Raw genomic sequence first — 20,546 nt, forward strand, 5'->3', positions numbered from 1 at the left:
CTCACAGGCCTTCCCTTGATCACTTTCACTGGTTTAAAAAGATGTCTCAAAGGCCTCCCAATCCTTTATATTAAAATTCCCATCATTCTTCACCATTGGCCATACGTGCAGGTGTGGAGGGCAGTTATAGATCCATTGCATACAAAGCAGGTGCTAACCTTAGCCAAACACAATATGCTAAAAAACCAGTAACGTTAAGGTAATAAATGGCTTTATAGCGACGTTTTCATATTAAAGTAAAACACAAAAAATATTTTTGAAAATATAAAGTATATTTTTATATATATATATATATATATATATATATATATATATATATGCTCTTTATATTCTTTAGATACATATTTTTAAAAATATTTTTTGTATTTTACTTTAATATGAAAACTTCACAAAAAATCCATTATTACCTTAACTTTCTTGGTTTTTTAGCTGTTGTAGATCCAAACATCTAGAGAGCACTAGGTTGCCTGTCCTTGTACTAGATGGGCTCAAATAGTTCCCCTATTAAATATAATTGTTACTTACAAATGAGCAGGAAGGTGCTTGTCTGAGTGAGGCATGTACATACTGCAGGGACTTCTCGTTTGAGGAGTGGAGCATGTACCAGCTTTTATCCTCTTAAGCTCTAGAGAAGTTTGAGAAGTTGCTCTACACAAGTACAAATCCCCAGGTGTGTGACTGCACAGAGACCATGAAGAATGTAAGATATTTTAAAGTGAGGATTTGGGTGTTTGGGGAACAGATACAAATAGGGCTTTCAGGTGGTATTTTTTAATCTCTACTTTGAAAAGCTAATATTTATATTTTAAATTTTCTGCTCTCTTAAATTAGAAATGACAAATACAAATTAATCACTTTGACATAGGCCTGTATAATTTCTATCATCAACAGAGAGAAACCTGTTCTAAAATAAGCAAAAACACAAGAAATCAAGGTGTGCTTCCAAAACCACATATTGGAAGCAATGAAGGCGATCACCATAAAAGAAATTGATTCAAACAACTTAGTACCCTCCGGATATGTAGGTCTAAGTCTCCAATTGCCCCCAGCCAGCACATCCAGTCAAGTCAGGGAAGGCTGAACTAACCTGTAGTCTGGATGTGTCCTCAGCCTTCATACACAAGAAGCTAGTCAAGAACATCACACAGGTCTGATCTCAGCCCAGAAATGTTGCAATTCGTTTGCCTTTACAGCTTGGCTGCTTTCCATAGTATGCATTTGTGATTAGGTTTATTTTAAAGTAGCACAGAAGGCAGCCATATCCCAACAATACACTTTGTAATTAGGGAAAGGACTTAAATCCCAGATACTTAACACATTTACTTGAAAGCAAGCCCCATTGATCTGAATAGAACTAGCTGCAAAAAAAAAAAAGCTGCTGTTTTGTGAATGGGCAATATTCAAAGACCTGCCTGTGCCAGGGTAACCCATTTTCTAGGGAAGAAATGCTCTAGGGCATGACACTGTGCACATGCCAAATGCATCTTTCTGCAGAGAATGGGAATTCCCAATGCAGCAGAACTCATTCCAAAAATAAGTTATGACAACAACATTCTGGTCATTGCCAGTTGGACAGCAAGAACGAATACAAGCTCCCTGAAGCTGGTTGGCTTGTATGAAGCTAGCAACTAAATTGTGCCTACAAAGCCAAATCTTATCTGTAATGCCCAAAGGCAGGCATCATACCACTCTCTCTGAAATTAAATTAGATGTCACAAAAAAAAAAAACTCAAATAACTAATACTAACTCAATGGGATTTACTTCAGAGTAGACATATACAGAATTGCACTGAGTTAACTTTTCAAGCTCCTGCTGCCATTACATTATTACATTTACAATTCATAAATCCATTGCTCACAAGATGAGGGAAATCAGGTGTCACTGGATGTTAAAATAAACATGTCAAAAGATCACAGATGCTTAAAGAATAGGTTTATTAACAATATTTTCACAAACATTCTAAAGAAAATTTCAGAAATCTCTAAACTTAAAATTTGTTCTCATTGGCAAAATATCCCTGAAAAAGAAAGAAAGAAAGAAAAAGCAACGGAGAGGAGTAAAAGAAAAGCTGTTTTCTAGCCTTGCATTTTTGGAAATGTTTTGCTAATTCCTATGTTTTGGTTTTAGTGCTCTCCATAATCCTTATTGTACACACCCAACCCTCCTGCTGTTGCTACAGAAAGGGAAATAATTGAGAAAAACTGTTTTTTCCCCTTATATGCAGAACAGCACTAGGAATTTTCTTTGTCTGCTCTGAACCTGATAGACAGCACAGTTTATTATCACCTTAAAATATGCAAATTCAGCCAAATTATTCTGGAATACAAGTTGAATTCGAAGCCCACCCTTCTCCAAAATGAAGCACACAATGCAGTACAAGAATTGTTAGCATGCATTTTGGTGGTTATTTTTGTACTTCAAAGTATGCAACTTCACCTCTTAAAAAAGGGATTCCTATTGTATTTTGATTAAAATGTACTCAAACATTTTATAACATTAATATTTATTGCTTTATATGAATACTGTATTGAAAGCCCAAGCATCCAGTTTACACACAAATTATACAATTATATACCGTTTCACAATGGCAGTGAGCACTCTTTACAATCTACAAAAATCTACTTTACAGAAATTTAAAAATTCTAAATATCAAAAAAGTACAGTTGAAGAAACAGGTATAAATTTGGCAGCCAGTAAATGCGACTGGGAGGTTGCATCTTGAGTGTCTTTACATGTCGATGTCTGAAAAATATAATGTGAAGAATTTAAAGCAGTCGTTGTGCTTTGAGCTGGTTTTGGAAAAGAAAGTGTTAACACTGGCTGTCAAGGAGCATGTTCAAAAAATATTTACTACACTTTCAAAATGATGTACAAATTATGGTAGATTCAATGCACCCCTACAACTTCTAGCCAGCCATTAAAATAAGGTACATAACTAATTATAGTGTATGCAATGATGCAATGTCTTGTTATCAGTGTGATCGGCCTTCTTTGAAACAATTATCTAAGGCCAGAAACTGCCTCAGTTCAGAGAAATTGTCTTGTCAGGTTTGCAAACATTCCCCCTACAAAAAGCTGAAGCTATTGTTTTGAAGTCTGTTCTCAACTTAAAAACACATTTTCTCAGGAATAAAATGAAAAGCTTTCATTCAGGCACCTCAGAAATGTATGAAAGTGTTTTATTTGAACAGATCTCTTGGAATGTATTTAACCTGGTACTTTCAACAGTGTTTGGATCTTCAGGATATCAGGTGGGCCCACTTTTATTTGGTTTATACAGAGGTGAAAATGTTGCCTTGTGTGAAATGAACTCAGTTGCTTCCATTAGAGAAAAAAGGCATAATCTTAAGAGTGCAAACATAGGTTTTCTTTAGATCAGCATGTTTTCAAGTACTGTATCTAAAATGTGTAGCTTTTTTTAAAGCACACAATGCAGTTAAATGAAAATCTGGAAACCTATTAGAAACCCTATAATTCACGTTAATGTTGAAACTGTATCCAAAAACAGAAAATAACTGCTATAGCATTCAGGGGAAATAAAGAGAGAGAGAAGCAACTAAGAGTGCTGTTCTATGCATGTTTAGACAGAAAAAAAGTCCTACAACTCCCAACATGACTTATTTTTGTAAGACTTTTTTCTGTGTAAACATGCATAGGATTGCATCCTTAGTGTGGTAATCTCCAAAAAGTTGTCAAAATTATAATTACCTTCCAGTTTAAAAACTTTAATTCTAAATAAAAAAACTATACACAGACCACTGATTTGACCATACCGAAATTTCAGCGGTAAGCAGGACCTGAAGGAGTCGGTATTTCACAGTAACAAGTACAACTCTTTCAGGATTTAACGCATTGAGAAGTTCAATTTACAGCCTGCTTCTCTTGTAAAACTAAAGGTCCACTTTTATTACATAAAATTATTTATACAGTGTAAAACCAGAGCCTTATGGAAAATACTGCCTCTAAGTGTATTTAAATAATTAGTCTTGTTCCATAGGTTCTTCTGCAGCTTCTGTGGCTTCGTCGCTGTTTTCCATTGGGGTCTCCAATGCTGTTTCAGGAGTTTCACTAACATATGAGCCCAATTCTTCTGTGTCACTGCAGTCAGCTCTGCTACTGACAGATCCACTGTTTTCACTGTCTTCAGAAGGCAAGTCCTTCTCTGCTTGAGTCTGGTCAGATTCCTCCATCTGATTATTCTCCTCAGAAATATCTTCTTTCACAGTTAAGGATACATTGTCTTTATCTTGATCTTTTCTTTCTGGAATAATTTCTCTTGGTGTCATGAGGGATTCTGGAATAAAGTTAGAATTTAGCATTAAGCATACATACTTAGAAGATCAAAACTAAAAAGTTCAAAGAAATGCTATATAAATACTATGTATGCAAACATGTAATTTGTTATATTGGGCAATATCCAACACTTCAGTATGCCAATAGGGTAAACTGGTTTGTCAAAAGTGGCTTACTTATGCTAGCAGTTCATCAGTGTAGGATACTGCCCAATGGGCAGTAACCAATGCTGTAGATCTGTTTGCGCTTTTGACATAGTATTAGCACAAACGAACTCTAGTGGCATGCCAATAGCGTATCTTCCCCCAAAGCATGCTAGAAGACTGACTCGGGGCATTAATGAATTCTGCACTGTGTGCAACATACACCACATATAACTCTTGTGTATCAGCATTCACATACATTCCTTGTTATTTCCTCTGCTGCAAAGGAAGTAAATAGATACACACCCCAAGTCTTTCAACCAGAGGTAACTCAAGACATCTTGTGGCCTAGATAAGAAAATCCAAATGGCAATCCTGTTATGCACCTTGGTGATCCAATCATAATAAATGAAATCCTTGACAATTTGCTATCGTTTAATGACACCAAAAAATCAGTCACCTGAAGTGGTTCACTTCTCCTTGCCTAATGGAAGGGCCAACTCTAATCCCACCCAATAGAGAAAGCAGAATAGACAAAAATAGTCTGTCAAATGTTGCAGCTCCATTGCGACCCTACATTCACGTTGGCCTTAAGGCTGAAGGGAGACATTATCAATTGGGAAACATGTACACCATGTACAGGTGAATCCAAGTTTGTGGAAATGACAAGTATTCACAACCCTGGTTTACAGAACATAAATAGACATTCAATCTGGGTGTTGACATGAATTTGAGTTATGTACAGTTCTGGATAAGTTACTGAAATCATCAGATTAAGCATTGACTTTAACATGCAGTCTACATGAACTGGTAGTTCAGTACCAGTGTAATAAGCAATGTGTGTACAAAAAATGATTAAAAAGACTAGAATTAAGTTTTCTCATTCCTTTGCTTCTTTCCCATTGTTAAGATGATGAGTTCAGTAAAAATATCCTCAAATGTAAATATATGGGATTGGATCCAGGCTTAGTCATACCTGGAAGAGATTTATGAAAATCAATGGGACTTAAGTTAGTCATAACTAAATAAGTTCTCTTTGATTTCAATGTGTCTATTTTGAATAATCAATATGACTTCTTGACACTGAATAATCAATATACCTTCTTCCTCCTCATCTTCCTCTTTACAATGCTGTCTCTCCGAAGTGGTTTCTTTTTCTTTTTCTTGAGATTCAGAGGTTGTCTCAGTCTCTTCTACCATTGCTGAACAAGCTTCACTTTGGTTGGAAGTTTCTTCAAGTTCCTTCTCTTTGTCAAATTTAAGTCTTTTTACCTCACGCCCCTCAACATCCGCTGGATCTTCTTCAGGATGCTTATTTTTTACAGGACTGCTTTGGACTCTTTCAGGCTCAGTTGCTGGTGATTCACTGGAAGACAAAAATTGGTGTAGATACAAAACCTCATATCCCACATCAACACATAGGCAAATCCATTGTAGATTACGGTGTTAGCCTCTTTGGGTCACGAACATTTCTACTACTTTGCCTAAGTGTGCATTAAATTAAACATTCTGGTACAAACCAAGAAACTACTCTTGTTGTGCCATATGAAGGATGAAAGCAAAAAATCCGATGAAAAATCACAATAGTCTGAGCTCTGATTTCAGATGAGTGAATTTAATTCAATCAGTGACAAGACTACTATGCCACCATTTAGGCTCAGCTGGAAAATTCTGCTCTCATTAGTCAATGTTATTAGTTCTTTAGTTAACACACAACAAATTTCTCATTATCCTCAGACGTGATCTAATAGTCTCACTGGTGTTAATGGGAACAATTGGGTCACTCTGGGGTAAGTTATTTATAAACAGCAACCCAGTGTCCTGATCTAGTGATTATTTGTGATAAGGGATAGCCCATGCACACAAGAAATCTGTGCATGAGTCAGAGTACACATAAGCAAAGGACTTTTAAGGGTTCAGGGGAAAGGAAATACTTTCTCAAAATATGCAACATTTCTTTGGAGAAAATGTATAGCTTGCATTGAAGAAGGATTAAAAATTATAAAAATAGTCTATGTGAAACACAAAAGCCAACCAAATCGCCTGGTACATGTACTCTTCTTACAAACCTGTTAATTTTCTCTTCTGCTTGTGGGAGACCTGACTCCTTATTCTCTGGGCTGTCTGGTAAACCGTTTGTTGTCATAGGAGGTGACAAAGAAACTTTTGGTCGATTTATAGGTCGAGGAGTTCCAGGACCATTTATATTGGATCTGCAAAGACAAAGAAGTCTTATATTTGATTAATCAATTTTTGAATGTCAGTTTTCCACTGGATCCAAAATTATATTTAGTTCTCTTTTTTAAAACAAAGATCTGTGGCTAAAGACAAGGAGATTCTTTTATTTCACATGATTTTGTCAGAAAAAATATTATATCTTAACTATATTGATTATGAACACTTTCTGAAGAAAGGAGAATCTGACAGCATAATCCTAAACATGGGAATTCAGATGTAATCCTAGTGATTTTAATTGCACTTTCACCCAGCCAATGAGTTTAGGATTGCAGCCCAAATCTAATAAATTTGTGAAAGAATGGAAATGTTTTAGGAAATGTTGGAATGCCAAATAAAATATTAGATGAAATCCTTTTCCTCTGCTGTAATTTTATCATTCTTGTTAAAAAAAAAAAAGTAAACTTGCTACTGGATATATGTGTAATTGTATGTATAATTTAATTATTTTATAAAAAGTTAATTTTAAACGAAAAATACATTTCTTTCAATATAAGATAGTTTAGATAATTAATTTACATAGGTACAAAGAAACATTAATCTAGAAAAGGCTGGTTTTCCTACTAATGGGAGGAACCCTTGCAATGAATATATCTGAGCCTTCACAGATCTTTCCTTTCTTTGCGTGAAAGGAAAAGGGCTGATCCAAAAGATTGGAAATTATGCTTAAATACCCAACATAAAATGGGCAGGTCATCCAAATTCTAAAACCATCAACTTATATTTTCTAGGGTAGTTATTCTCTCTTTAAGCATTTTCTCTTACCTCTCAGAATAGCTTGGTGAGTTTCCGGGAAACATTACACCATTCATCCTGTTTAAACTATTGGAATTATTTTTCCTACAAGAAATGACAGTGTTGTAAGACTTCTACAGTGTTTAAGCAATTTAAAAATAATAATACTTTGGCTAAAATCAAATACTTGTAGCTTTTTTTGGATACACTTAAGTATTATTTATACCTCAAATTAACATACTTCTAATCCCATTATCTATCCTTATTAAGCAAAACCTACCTTATGGATTCCTGCATTGAGCAGGGAGTTAGACTCGATGGCCATATAGGCCCCTACTATTCTGATTCTGTTTAAATTCTTTTCAATAAAGCTGAATAGCAAATAAATATCAAACCAGAAACAAAACAGTAAATATTGGGCAACACAAACCTAATTTTTGCCAGTCAAAATCTCTACATTCTCAGCTCCACCCTTTCCAAATATGTGTGCTTTGTGATCAGTTCAGAGTAAGATCAATGCATTCAAATATGCAAGCAACTCCACATGGCAAGCTGTGCATGAGCAGTGGCTCACTATGCTGACCAGCCACTTCCCTCCATGCCACTGCAAACTTTATAGCTACTTCAGGGTATAATTTTAAGTTGCCATGAAGTTGGCTCTTGTTTGTATGCACTAGGCTTTAGACAGATACAATATCTGGGCAGCGTGCTCCAACCCCGTCCCTGCCCATGCTATACTAATTCTCTAGCTAGATTAGTTTACTCAATAATCCTCCAAGAACACTGCCTCAAGTTATGGTTACAACTAACAATAGATCCCCTGTCCTTTCTGCAAATTGAAGGATTCCTTCCATTCACAGAAGGGCTAAAAGAATCCCATTAACCAAAGGTGGAAGCAATTTTTGCCCATTCTTCCCTCCTCCTACACTCCTCCAAGATTTTTCAAGGTCCCCCAACCATCTAGAGAAGATTTTCAGGTGCACAAGGAGATGCAGAAGGAAGGAGGAATCAGTGCCAGCCACTAACCCCCTTTCACTGGCGGGAGTGTCCCATGAACAGAACAGACCTCCACTCACAAGAAACCCCCACCACTGAAAGGGAACTCAGAATTCAAGTCTAAGTTTATAAATAGTCGGAGATTTTAGTCGGGTCTATGACTTTATTTAGGTATCACCATGCAATCCTGGGGGAATTACATATAGGAAGCTACTACTGTCCTAGATTGATTTCTTGTTTTCTCACAAGACAAATTTTCATACCAAAGGAAGGATAAAATGAAACCAGCAATTATGTACAAGTAAACCACTGCACAATACAATCACTACTGGGATACAAAACACCACAACCTCTCCTTTCAGATGCAGCTCATCCTCCCTATTTCCGCTTCCTGGACTTTTAAAGCGCGCCCCATTCCTCCGGATTCCTCAAATACTCTTCCAATTTTGCTTTGCTATCAGATTTTTACGGGCCTTGATTGCTTCATGTACCTACCCAACATCTGCCTGTCCTCCCCCACCCTATATTACAGGGCTTATTCCTCAAATATCTGAAGCTTCTGCTAGGTAACATGAAAGTGAAGCAGCTTATCATAAAGCAAGCCCCTGGTTCTTGCCTCTACTATGGAGATGTGTAACTTGCAGCCCTCCCAATGTTTTAGCCTACAACTCTCATTAGACCTAGCGAGGATAGCCAATGGTGAGGGCTGAGGGACGCTGTAGGTGAAAACATTTGGAAATCCACAACTTTCCCATCCTGCTCTATTACAACCCTGGTTCTCCAAGTTCCAAGTCAAAATTCTATCTGCTCTTGCAATCAGCAACTAGATTGAACAGTGGACCAATAAGTCTCAAGCACTGGGAACTGCAAACCTGGCTGGAAGTGTATCCCTCTTCCACTCCCACAGCCACCTTTTAAATTGAAGCATGAAAGTTTAACTTTGAACGGAAGGGAAAGAGGAAATATTCAGATAAGGGTTATAAATAATTGCCCCAGCAAGCACACACATAATTCCCTCTGTTTTCCCCTCCCATTCTATGCTAAACCTTTTCTAGCAGCAAAACCAGAAGAATCTGCTGTTGCTCACTATTTACACCCTCAAACTTCATTCAAATGGGAGGAACACCCTGCCAAGAGTCAGCTGGTGGCCCTCTGCAGGCCAACAGTTAGCTGGTCCCTATAATGGGTATTCCTGAATTATGGCTTGTTTGTGTCTAATCTGATCCTCCCCATCTAACTGTTCTAAAGCTGATATTATCAGGAACTACCTAAAATTAAAATAATTAAGATTGTCTATGAACTAATTCAGAGACAGGACACACAATCAGTAACAAACATTACTGAGATTGCAATATCAAAACTGGTTGAAAACTCCCATTAATTATTTTTAAATTATGAAAAACAAAGGTCATACTCACTCTGAAGATGGATATACACAACTGACAACCATGACATTCTGTAACACAAAAGAAGAACACATAAATGCCAAGAGGTTTTTTTTTGGGGGGGGGAATACTCCCTCTTCCCCAAATGCTCCCTTGCCTGTCCATTCTCTTCACACCAACAGCATTCTCAACCTCTTGTTTCCAGGTCCTATGTAAAATGCTCTCCTGGGCACCTAGTTTCTTCAGCTGTCAGCCATCTTGAACATTCTTCCTCACATCTAATGTCATCTTCCACTCATTTCCTCAGGCACCTTCTTTTCAAGCCTGCCTACACTGTCCTGCTACCTTCGGCTACTCTGGAATGCCGTTCTCGTCCTACTCTGCTTCCCATCTCTCAGTGTCCATCTCTTTCCCTCCTCACTCCCAGCAACAGGACATAGCCTCTCCCTACGCTTTGTATGAGGCTTTCTCCAGCCCATTTTTTTTGCCTTTTAACCACCTCCACCCCTGGCCTTTGCTTCAAGTTCTAGTTTATCAGCATACGAGCTACACAGCTTTCCTGTCATCAGTTAAAGACCTGTAAAAGATTTGACATTAGAGCAACTTAGCCAAAAGATGGGCAGAGAAGCACCCTGGGATTTTAGGATTTCTTTCTATTGAATAAAATAATCTGATCTCCTCCCCCCACCCTATTTTTCCTATTGAAAACATCACACCTGGAATTCTTGTACAGTTCCGTATGCGAGAGAATACATAGGCCTAGTTCATATACATAGTGGCATGAAAACAGTAACCTCTGATGGGGCACAACCACATTATCAACTGTCACTTCATATGTGGACCAAGTTCCTCACACACATACTGCACTTTCACAAATTGCTGCTAGAAAGCCATAGCTATCCACATGGTCATACCAGGTCAAGTGTTACCTTCTCCATACCCACTGTATACCTGGAAATGGTCTGTATTGGGGTGGGTGGGGAATACACCATCTAACAAGCAATACAAGGCAAATAATTTAAACACTTTAAACAATTGCTAAAGACAAGAACTCAACTAAAGAAGAACTGCTGTTGGTACTATGCTGCAACAGCTCTATGAATGTTTGTTAAGTGGTATCACTACAATTTCAGTTGAGCAACAATTCAACCAGAAGTCAGCTATTACCTTTTCTACTCCTCTGAGAAATTTGTCTGTTCCTGTGTAATTCCTCCTTGGGTCTGTCAGCAGTTCACAGAGTCGCTGAATAGTAAAGGGGATACTGAAACAAAATGCAAACAAGTTAAATTTTGTTTTGAATGGATGAAGTAGGAAGAAGGAATAACCCTGCGTTCTCCTTATCTGCATGGTTACTAAAACTGAACAGGAATTTAACATATCTTCATTTAGTACCTCTAAAAACAAACTAGGCTCAAATGTACAGCAGATGGCACTGCAGCATCACAGAATCAATTGTTTAGGCAATGAATTCACCCCAAAGTGCCCTTGGATGCTCAAGGAAATCCAAAAAGGCTCAAATGACTATAGTTATCATGTACCGGTAACTACCGCCTTGGTCAGAGAAACAAACAACTGAGTGTCTTATCTACACCATACTAGAGATAAGTTTCTCGCTGGCTTTCCTGAATGATTTCTTTCCAAGACTGTTCAAAATCTTAATGCACCAGGATGAGAAAATGGTATGGGCTAAAATTGTAAAAATTCCTAAAAATGTATTTTCATGCAATAATATAATTCCACATCACCTGGGGAAAAAGAACTTAAATGTTGTTTTCCAAAGAAAAAGCAAAGCTGACCATTTTTGTCTAGGGTTTCCCTGTCATCTGTTTTAAAAACTGGACATGAAGTCAATTCTTGCTGAATGCAGTTGAGTTGTTTAATCATAACTTAGAGTAGGATGGGCAACATGTTTGGGCGTATTCCTATTATCCTGAACTACGAGATCTAGAAATGTTCTTGAGTAAATAAAGATACATCTTAAACAACTTCCTTCCCTTGACTCTTCATGCAACCCCATTCTGTTCTACAAAGGTGTATCTGTCATCAATCCCTTTTGTTCATTCTCAGAGCCTTATTACCCATATATGCTATGGTGACTGCTCTCTTCACCTGAAACATACTTCTCAAATGTGAATTTGTCTAGTCCCATTACTTTCTTTTCCTGAACTTCCCTATACCTGCACTTCCATAACTACTCACATCAGCCTTCCCTGCTGTTCATTCATCTCCAGCCTCTACGTTGTCCTGTCTTGTGTTAGTGTAGTAATTTAGATCCCTACTTGCTATATAAAATACATTTAAACAATATATAATGAATAACATTTAAAAATACTGTATAATAAAAACAAAGATCGTTGGCAGCAGGATAAAACCAGACAGTAGGGAACCATTTTTACGAAGTCTTTAAAAATGGTCATTGGAATAATACATTCCCCCTCCCCCTTCCTGCTCTTCTGAAAGCAGGCAGTGATGCGGCAAGGTATCTCACTCTGGAGAGACTGGGTACCCATTGTTGCTGGAAGAGGGGTGTTAAAAAAAAGTCAGAATTATCAGAATTTCAAAAAGAGCCTGCAGAGTATACAAGAACATCTCAAATACCCAACTTATACCACACAAAGCAGGAAGACAAAGGACAACATAGCATTGACAAACAAGTCCTCTCTCACCAACAGGAGTGGGGGTGGGGGCACAATGCTAAAAGTGTGGTGTAGTAGCTAGAGCCAGTGTGGTGTAGCGGCTAGAGTGTCCGACTGGGAGTCGGGAGATCCAGGTTCTAGTCCCCACTCAGCCATGGAACCCCACTGGGTGACTTTGGGCCAGTTGGACTCTCAGCCCAACCCACCTCACAGGGTTGCTGTTGTGAGGATAAAGTGTAGAGGAGGATTATTATGTACACCGCCTTGGGTTCCTTGCAGGAAAAAAGGCGGGATATAAATGCAATAATAAATAAATAAATAAACTCTCTGTTGAGATTTAACATTTTAAATGTTTTATTTGCAAATGATCTACACTAATATGTAATAAGCATTGGATAAAGCCAGCTGAGTACAACAGGCAGGTATAAACTAGTGCTAGTACCATTCCGAAATGCTTATGTCCTAAGGAGAATAACACTCCATAGGACATCATCCCTAGGAGCTGAACCTAGAAATTTTTGCAATTTACTAATATTGCAAGGGGTGTTTTATAGTTCCCCAAAACATCACAAAATCCTCAAAACAATTTAAAGGCACTGGCAAATTTGGGGGGGGGGGGGGGAGATGGAATTTGGACTTATCAAAACTGTTCATTTCATTTAGACTCAAAGTGTTATGGGAAGCTAGCAGACTGCTGCCTTAACTCCACGAAAGTGTAAACCAGAGATAAATCCAGTGTTCTTCAGATGTGGGGCAGAAATTTTTCCAAAATGGAAATTTTTCTAGTGCTTAATTTCTTTGCAGACAAGTTTCCGTTTTATAAGTTTATTAATAAAATTTGCTAATACACGACTAGGAAAATTTGGCAGTTTCAAAGCTGTAATTAATGTTGCACAGTTAAATTATCAGTAGCAGTTATAGGAGAGAATATACATATGTCATTGATATATGAAATGGAACTAATAAATAGTCACAGCAAGACTGAAGTTGAACACTGCTGAAATAGACTTAACTTTGTTGAAATAGATGAGTGGTTGTCAGCATATCATGAACAGTTCTTTCGGTTGCCAAAATGAATTAGCATGCATGTCAACAGTTTTCAGTACCTTTGTCTTTTTCTTATATTTACATATTGTCTCTAATTTTTACAACTATTCCATTAAAAATTTCTACATAATGAAACAGTTAAATCACATTCAGTATGCTATAAGTATTTCAGGTCAAATACTTGTGGTGTAATGGGACACGGGGTACTTTTTTTTTTAGGTTTGTCATTTATTAAATACGAGAATAAAAAACATGGCAAGTAGATCTCTCTAGGGCAGGGGTGGGCAAAGTGTGGCTCTCTGGATGTTCTGGCCTATAGCTACCATGAGTCCCAGCCACCATAACCAATTGTAAAGGATGATGGGAGTTGTAGGCCAAAATATCTGGAGGACCACAAACCGCCCACCCCTGCTCTAGGCATCAGAACATTTTGCAGTGTAAACTAAAAAAATCCTATGCAAGTTAAAGTAATTTGCATTGTAAAACATTCTGGAAAGTTTTCGAATTCACAATTTTGCACAAAACCCACATCAATGACTACAACTCTCATAACCCCTGATCATTAAACATGCTGTGTGGGGCTGATTTGAGTTGGAGTCCAAAACATCTGAAGGGCACCAGTTGCCTACCCCTGGGGTAAGACATCTTGCTTCATATTGGGATGCAAGAAGTGCTTATCAGCTACTTCTAACCTGAATAAAAACAGGAGAAAATGTGGCTTCATATCATCCAAATCCTACAGCACCAAAACCCTGAAGTATGATAATAAGAAACAAACTAGACCTATGTAAAGCTAGATATTTTTGAATATGTACATCTGAAGTGCACAAGAATAATTCAATAATCTACTATCCAATTAGTAAGGTACGTGGCACAATATGACCCCAAATTCCCAGTGTTTAATTCTATGGATTTAGATTTTTGGCAGATTACAAAAAGAACATCAACTTCTTTTCATGAAAAAACTAGAAATAACTAGGACCATAGGCTTGAATGCAGAAACATGTTTATGGAAGTTTTTTTGATTTAGTGGAACTTTTCTGCTGGCAGAACAAGGGAGAAGGCAATCTTCACCAATTTCCTGCCTCCCTCTGTAGTCCTTCTGCCCCCTGAAAATCTGTGCTAGAAGGTTGGAGAGCCTTCAGACAACATGGGAGGTGGTGTTGGTGGCTGCAGAGAGAGTGCATTTCCCCTCTTCCTGGAGAATCTTGAGTGACTCTACTCAAGGAGTGTTCTGGCTGGTGCGGAAAAAGCTGCTTCCAGACCATTATATTTATTAAAAGGTCTATTGTCGGCTACAAATATTTTATAATTATTCTAGGCTATGTTTTACAGAATTATATTCCCACAGCTGGTTAAAGTTTCTGACTTACAAGATCAAATAATTCTTTTAACATTTGGCTTTTTCTTAAGCACTGTATTTTATGTACTGTGGCAAGACAGCCAATTTTTGAACAATGAAGGCTCATACGTTTATGAGTTCAAGATCCATTCTTCTATTAAATTATACTGGATAAAAATTCCAAAACTCAGCTAAACCACTGTGCTTGTATTTGGAATTTACAATAAAATGTTTTGGTTTCTGGATTTGCTGAGCTGGGAAGCTGCAACGTTAAGGTTTCATTTTTTGTTTCAGTAAGCTCTGATATGGTAGTATCCTTCACTTTCATAATTAAAATCCTAGCTCTGTGGAAGAATTCAATGCCAGTGTTGCCAGTCTAAAATCTGGGAAGACTGAACTGAGAAGCCCAGTTTAACGTGGCTTCAACAGATCATAAGTATCTAAGTGCCTGAACTCAGAGGCTTCAAAGATTCCTATGTGCCTTGGCCACTCTTCCTACTCAGGCTGAAGCCGGCAGGGTGGGAAGAGTGGCCAAGGCAATCTTTGCCTCCCCATCCTTTGTTCTACACTATTTTCGCTAGACAGGCTTTTCAATCCATCTAGCAAAGGCACTTTGGAGGAGAGAAAGAAACTGGAGGAAACTCAGGATAAACCTTATCCTGCCCTCTCTAGTCTCCTCCCCTCCCTGCCCACCGGAACACCCCCTTCCCCAGTTCCGAAACTGATGTTCCAACCTCAGAGAGGCAACCAACACGGTTCTCTCCATGCTGGCTATGAGGGATCAGGGTTGGATTTCCAATTCCTCCTTCGTAGGTCAGAACACTGTCGAAAGGGGTTTTCCGAGCCATCCTATGGTTCCTGGAATGCTTGCCCAGGGATCACAGCATTGCTCTCTGAGTAGCTCAAGTAGAGCTTCTGTCCTCAGTACATGCTCAATTGGAACGTATTCATCCAGTAAGCTATTAAAAAGCTGTGATGCAAATTAGAAAGAGCAACCTTTCAAGAGCATCAGCCCTTCTTATAATCTGAGCTGAAAGAAGGTAAGCAAATGACTTCCATATTTACCACAATACTTAGCACTTTGCCAAGAAATATTTATAGCAATTTTTCATTTTGCTGCACATATGGCAGAAAATTACTACAGTATGAAGGTCAGAAATAGAATGCCTAAATTTGACAATAAATCACACAGTCCAAACAATAAGCAAGGTTTGATCCAAGATTGCATACCCATTAAAGCCAGTGACTATTTTCAGAATGCGTTCTTTCATCTCCTCAAAGGGAATATACTCCACATTGGGGTTAGGAGGGCCTCTTGGCTCAGGAGCTGAAGTTCTGAAGTCATCCATCACTTTCTCCAATTTGAAAATAAAATAGCCTTTGAACTGCGACCACTGAATCCTGAAAAGAAATACACACAGTTTGCTTAACAGCATATGAAAAACCACATGCTAACCATATTTATATTAAAGCAATAAAGCATGCACAGCAGAGTTAGTTTTAAAACTACCTGCAGGCAAGCAAGACAAAACAGTTATCAAATACAAAGTACTTTGTGTTATGCTGCAAAACCAAAATACATGACTTAAATCATTAACAAAACAGGTAAGATATGTCATAAAGCCCCCAAATTAGAACTCTTAGGCCAAGATACAAATCTGAGAGTACGTTAAATAAAAACCATTGTAACAAATGAACTAAGTGTGTCAATGGCAGATGAAAAGTAGGATCAAATAAGACTATTGAGAGCAAAGATGCCTCAAAAGTGAGCAGCAAAAATCCCAGTCCTCCCATAAATTTAGTGTATAGAAAGAAGGGGACACAAAACAAAAGGCACTTTCTGCTCACTAATAAAAGTCTGGCCCACCATTAATTTCTTCCCAGTTGAGCTTTGTTTAGTTCAACTCCCACTGGGTGTTATTCAAGTTGGAATGAACAAAGTCAACTGACCCACCAATGTGGATCTTCATATAGGCATTACCAAGGTAGACCAGGGAAGCAGCTCCTATGCTACTGCAGTGATGTAGGAATTTGTCTAATGGACTGGGACTGGGAGCTACTTGATATGTGGAGGAGCACTGTCCTTACAGTCAGTGGAAAGAAGAGTGCAAGATGGGATTAATGTTTCACATTGTCAAAATCAAGTTTAAATTCACATAAAGGATATACATATATTTAAAAAGCAGCAGCATTCAGCATCTAGGGATAGAGTCCTGCAAGTCCTTGACTATTCTTCCTCCTCTTATTCTCCATTATGTTCTTCCTCTTGCTCCTCAATATCACAGCCACAACAACTATCCAGCCTCCCTTGATCAACAGGTTGTAGATCAAGGAAGAAAATCAAGTCACAGAAAATCTAGACCCCTGTGCTTGAAAATAGACCAAATTATATTTCTTTTGACTTTCAAGTCTACATACTATAGTGTTCTATGCAGACATATTACAGCATATACAGAAAAAAAACAAGAAAAATCAGAAGTACCCAGAAATAAGAGCTTTTTATTCAGTCCTGTGTATGTAGGGTTAGCTTCTAAAGTAGGCTTATCAACTCACAGCCTAGGGATTCATTTCAGCCTCAGAGGCTTTCCGTTCATCTCCCACCATAGCTCTTGCCTCAATTCTAATTATTTCAGCCATTTTCTCATGAGCAGGCAAATCCACAGACAGAAGGCGTTAAACATGGTTGCTGTGAAGTGAGCTGCAACCAAAACACTCTCAGAATTCTCCTTGTACGTCAACTGCTCATTTACTGTGTCCCATTCAAGTGTGTGAGTGAGTGTATGACCTGGAGGCTGGCAAACTATGGCTACCTGCAAAGGCTTCTGGGTGAATGGCTGCTTCTGCTTCTAAGCTAGCAAACTGTTATTGCCTTCTGTACCAGTCAGCAACATTCCTTTGCATTATGGGAAAGATGGGTCAAAAGCACAGTTACAGTGATCTCATGAGAACAGCAAGTCTTATCTATGTAACCTGGTACTGTATCTGGAGGCTTTAACGAGCTGACATTCCAGTCTCTCCATCCAATTAGTAAGTGCACCTGGGTGAAGGGGATGCTTATGTGTGTCAAAGAAATGCAAACTAGTGCCTTGTTTATCACAACAAACTAGACTTATGCTATAGATTCTTATGATGAGAAAAGCTGCTTTGTTATTAACAACATGCAATTAATCACTTAAGCTTAACTTGGCAGCAATGCCAAGTTCAGTTTTGCTATAATTGTTCTTGTGCCCAGGAGTGAGGGTCCAGATTTTGCCGAAGGGCCTTTTGTGCAAGAAGCTTTCGCAGTCTGGTCCACTTTTATTGGACTATACCAATAAATTTAGTCTCCTTGTAAGCAAACCTGTGAGCCTGGCTACTTTTGTCTCCTTGGCAACCCTGGAAAAACCTGAAAGCCCACGGCCAGGACAATACAGTGAGCAACTGCAATGCAGAATAGGACGATGGGTCTGACAAAGCTCCTGTTGGCATTCACAGTATGACCAAGACCGTAAACAAGAGTATGTGTAAAACGCTTTATAACTATTAATGCACAAACCAAATATGATGCAGTTTGGATTTTGCACCCACACACACACACTTTCATGCATTATGTATCCAATGGCAAATACTAGCTGTATGTTCTTCAAAAATCACTTGGCAACTATCAAAAGCTTAAAATGCTATCATTTCAAAAACAAAAATAAAAAACAAAGCTGTGCCAAAGCAGGAACTGTACATTTCTACAGTACCCTAAAAACAGTCTTTCGGGGATTTTGCACAGTTCATTTTGAGCTGTGATTAAGAGTCCAAGACTTTGATGAAAAGCTGAGAGTTGTTTTTAACTTCCATGTGATTTTCTTAGTTGTTTGATGAAATCTTCTCCCACATCAAATATAAGAATGCAAAATTAGAAACTCACAAAGTCTGTCTCCTTTCTCATGTTAGCAAAGGTTTTTTAAGGTATTAAAAAGGGAGCTTATTGAAGATTATTAGAACCCCAGTTTAATATGTAAAATACAAACCCTTAAATATGTTAAAGTATAAAGCAAAGAGTAAAAAAAGGTAACAAAATTGGGAACTGCGGGAGTTGATAATAATAATAATAATAATAATAATAATAATAATAATAATAATGTATTTATTTCTTACCCCCCTCTCCCTCTGGATCGAGGAGGGGAACAACATTAAATATAATACATAAAACTGGTTAAAAGAGCATATACAATACTGTATTTCTTCGATTCTAAGACGCCATTGATTGTAAGACGCACACTAATTTCAGTACCACCAACAGAAAAAAAGCTTTGATTCTAAGAAATAATAAACACATTCACGATTCTAAGACGCACCCCAATTTTAGAGATGTTTATATGGGGAAAAAGTGTGTCTTAGAATCGAAGAAATATGGTATTAAAATAACAATCACAACATCTTAAAATTCTTAGGTTTAAACTTCATCTGGGTAAGCCTGCCGGAAGTGACTAGTCTTTATGGCTGTCTTAAACTCAGAGAGAGTATTAAGCCAACAAATCTCCTCCGGCAGGCCATTCCACAGTCTGGGGGCAGCAGAAGAAAAGGTCCCTCGGGGTAACAGTTGCCAGCCTAATTGTGGCTGACTGGAGTAGACCCTTCCCAGAGGACTTGAGTGTACGGGAGAAGGCGATCCCACAAGTAACCTGAAAAATAAGCACTGATTTGGCAATGGCTAAGTTCCAACACTGACCTCCCTGCAATCGGAGGACAAGTAAAAGTATTGTCAGAGCATTTATCTAGTAAGAGCCAATTAGGAGGGCCAGCCATTTTAAAAGCACAAAAACAGGCAGCTTATCTTAATTCATTCTTTCATCTTGCAAGAAAAGTGCTCTCCAGCAGAGATGCTGCAGGAAACAATTACAAGAAAGAGGTCTTTTTTCTAAGTATTTTTAAGAGTTGAAGGTTCATAGTCTCCTCATTGATACCTATTTGGGTTAAGAGCTTGGTCTAGCGGCCTTAGGTTTACTTTAATGCTGATAAGCACTTTTGTGCAAACTGGCAATTCGACATGTATGGCCTTGCAAAACAGCCATTGTATTTATCTTGCATATAATTGATTCACACACAAAAATGTGACATTTAATTTCTAAAGCTTGAGTCAGAACCTTTATCAAGAATTAATGAAACGAACAATCAAAAGTTATTTTTAACTTCTCTCAGAAATTATTTTTATTGCTGTATCTATTCTAGTGAAAATCTGGAAATCAATGGAACACTGAGGCACACTTGTCCAGGGCCATTTATGTTATGCCAGAGGTTAGACCCACCTTGGATGAAAGCTGATAAACTAACCCAAGCAATCTATTCAGCAGAATTATACTGAATAGACCTCAAAGGGTACCGAACAACCTTTAAAAATTCCTAACTTTGGCATCCTGAGCAAACATATTAAAAACTACCAAAAAGGGAAAGAAAACCAACCCACAGCTTAAAAGCAATCCAAAGAACTGTGAGCAGAAGGAGAGAATACATCAGCAGTGTTCCATGAATTCTCGCACAAGCACTAGTGAAAGCCTTTTCACAGGGCAGCACAACTATTTCAGGAGTTGCATTACAATATGAGGAATAATGAATAAGAAACATATAGACTATATTATATAAATTTTAGTGGCCACAAGTCCTGAGAGTGAGCTTGGGTCAAGTCTTACCAAGAGTTTGCACATATGGAATTCCTCTGGATTGGGGGGCTCATTTTAGTGCAATGCTCTTCGGTTAAGTTGG

General features: G+C 38.0%; 1 protein-coding gene across 3 annotated transcripts in view; it reads right to left on the reverse strand.

Annotated features, from left to right (window-relative positions):
- Window positions 1–1,918: 1,918 nt before the first annotated feature.
- Window positions 1,919–20,546, reverse strand: part of PPP4R2 (protein phosphatase 4 regulatory subunit 2) — a 35,714-nt gene continuing 17,086 nt past the window's right edge. For 2 of the 3 annotated variants that reach the window (XM_063121893.1, XM_063121891.1), the window contains exons 3-9: window positions 16,044–16,214; window positions 10,956–11,049; window positions 9,822–9,859; window positions 7,438–7,512; window positions 6,507–6,650; window positions 5,538–5,803; window positions 1,919–4,295 (exon numbers count right to left, since the gene is read on the reverse strand). In XM_063121893.1, the coding sequence (XP_062977963.1) occupies window positions 3,982–4,295; window positions 5,538–5,803; window positions 6,507–6,650; window positions 7,438–7,512; window positions 9,822–9,859; window positions 10,956–11,049; window positions 16,044–16,214 (1,102 nt within the window). In that variant the 3' untranslated portion in view covers window positions 1,919–3,981. Of the gene's footprint in view, window positions 4,296–5,537; window positions 5,804–6,506; window positions 6,651–7,437; window positions 7,513–9,821; window positions 9,860–10,955; window positions 11,050–11,987; window positions 12,162–16,043; window positions 16,215–20,546 lie in introns of those variants that run through there. The other variant, XM_063121892.1, reaches the window with a different exon arrangement.

This window comes from Elgaria multicarinata, chromosome 3 (genome assembly GCF_023053635.1).
Source record: "Elgaria multicarinata webbii isolate HBS135686 ecotype San Diego chromosome 3, rElgMul1.1.pri, whole genome shotgun sequence".
NCBI classification, from domain to species: Eukaryota; Metazoa; Chordata; class Lepidosauria; order Squamata; family Anguidae; genus Elgaria; species Elgaria multicarinata.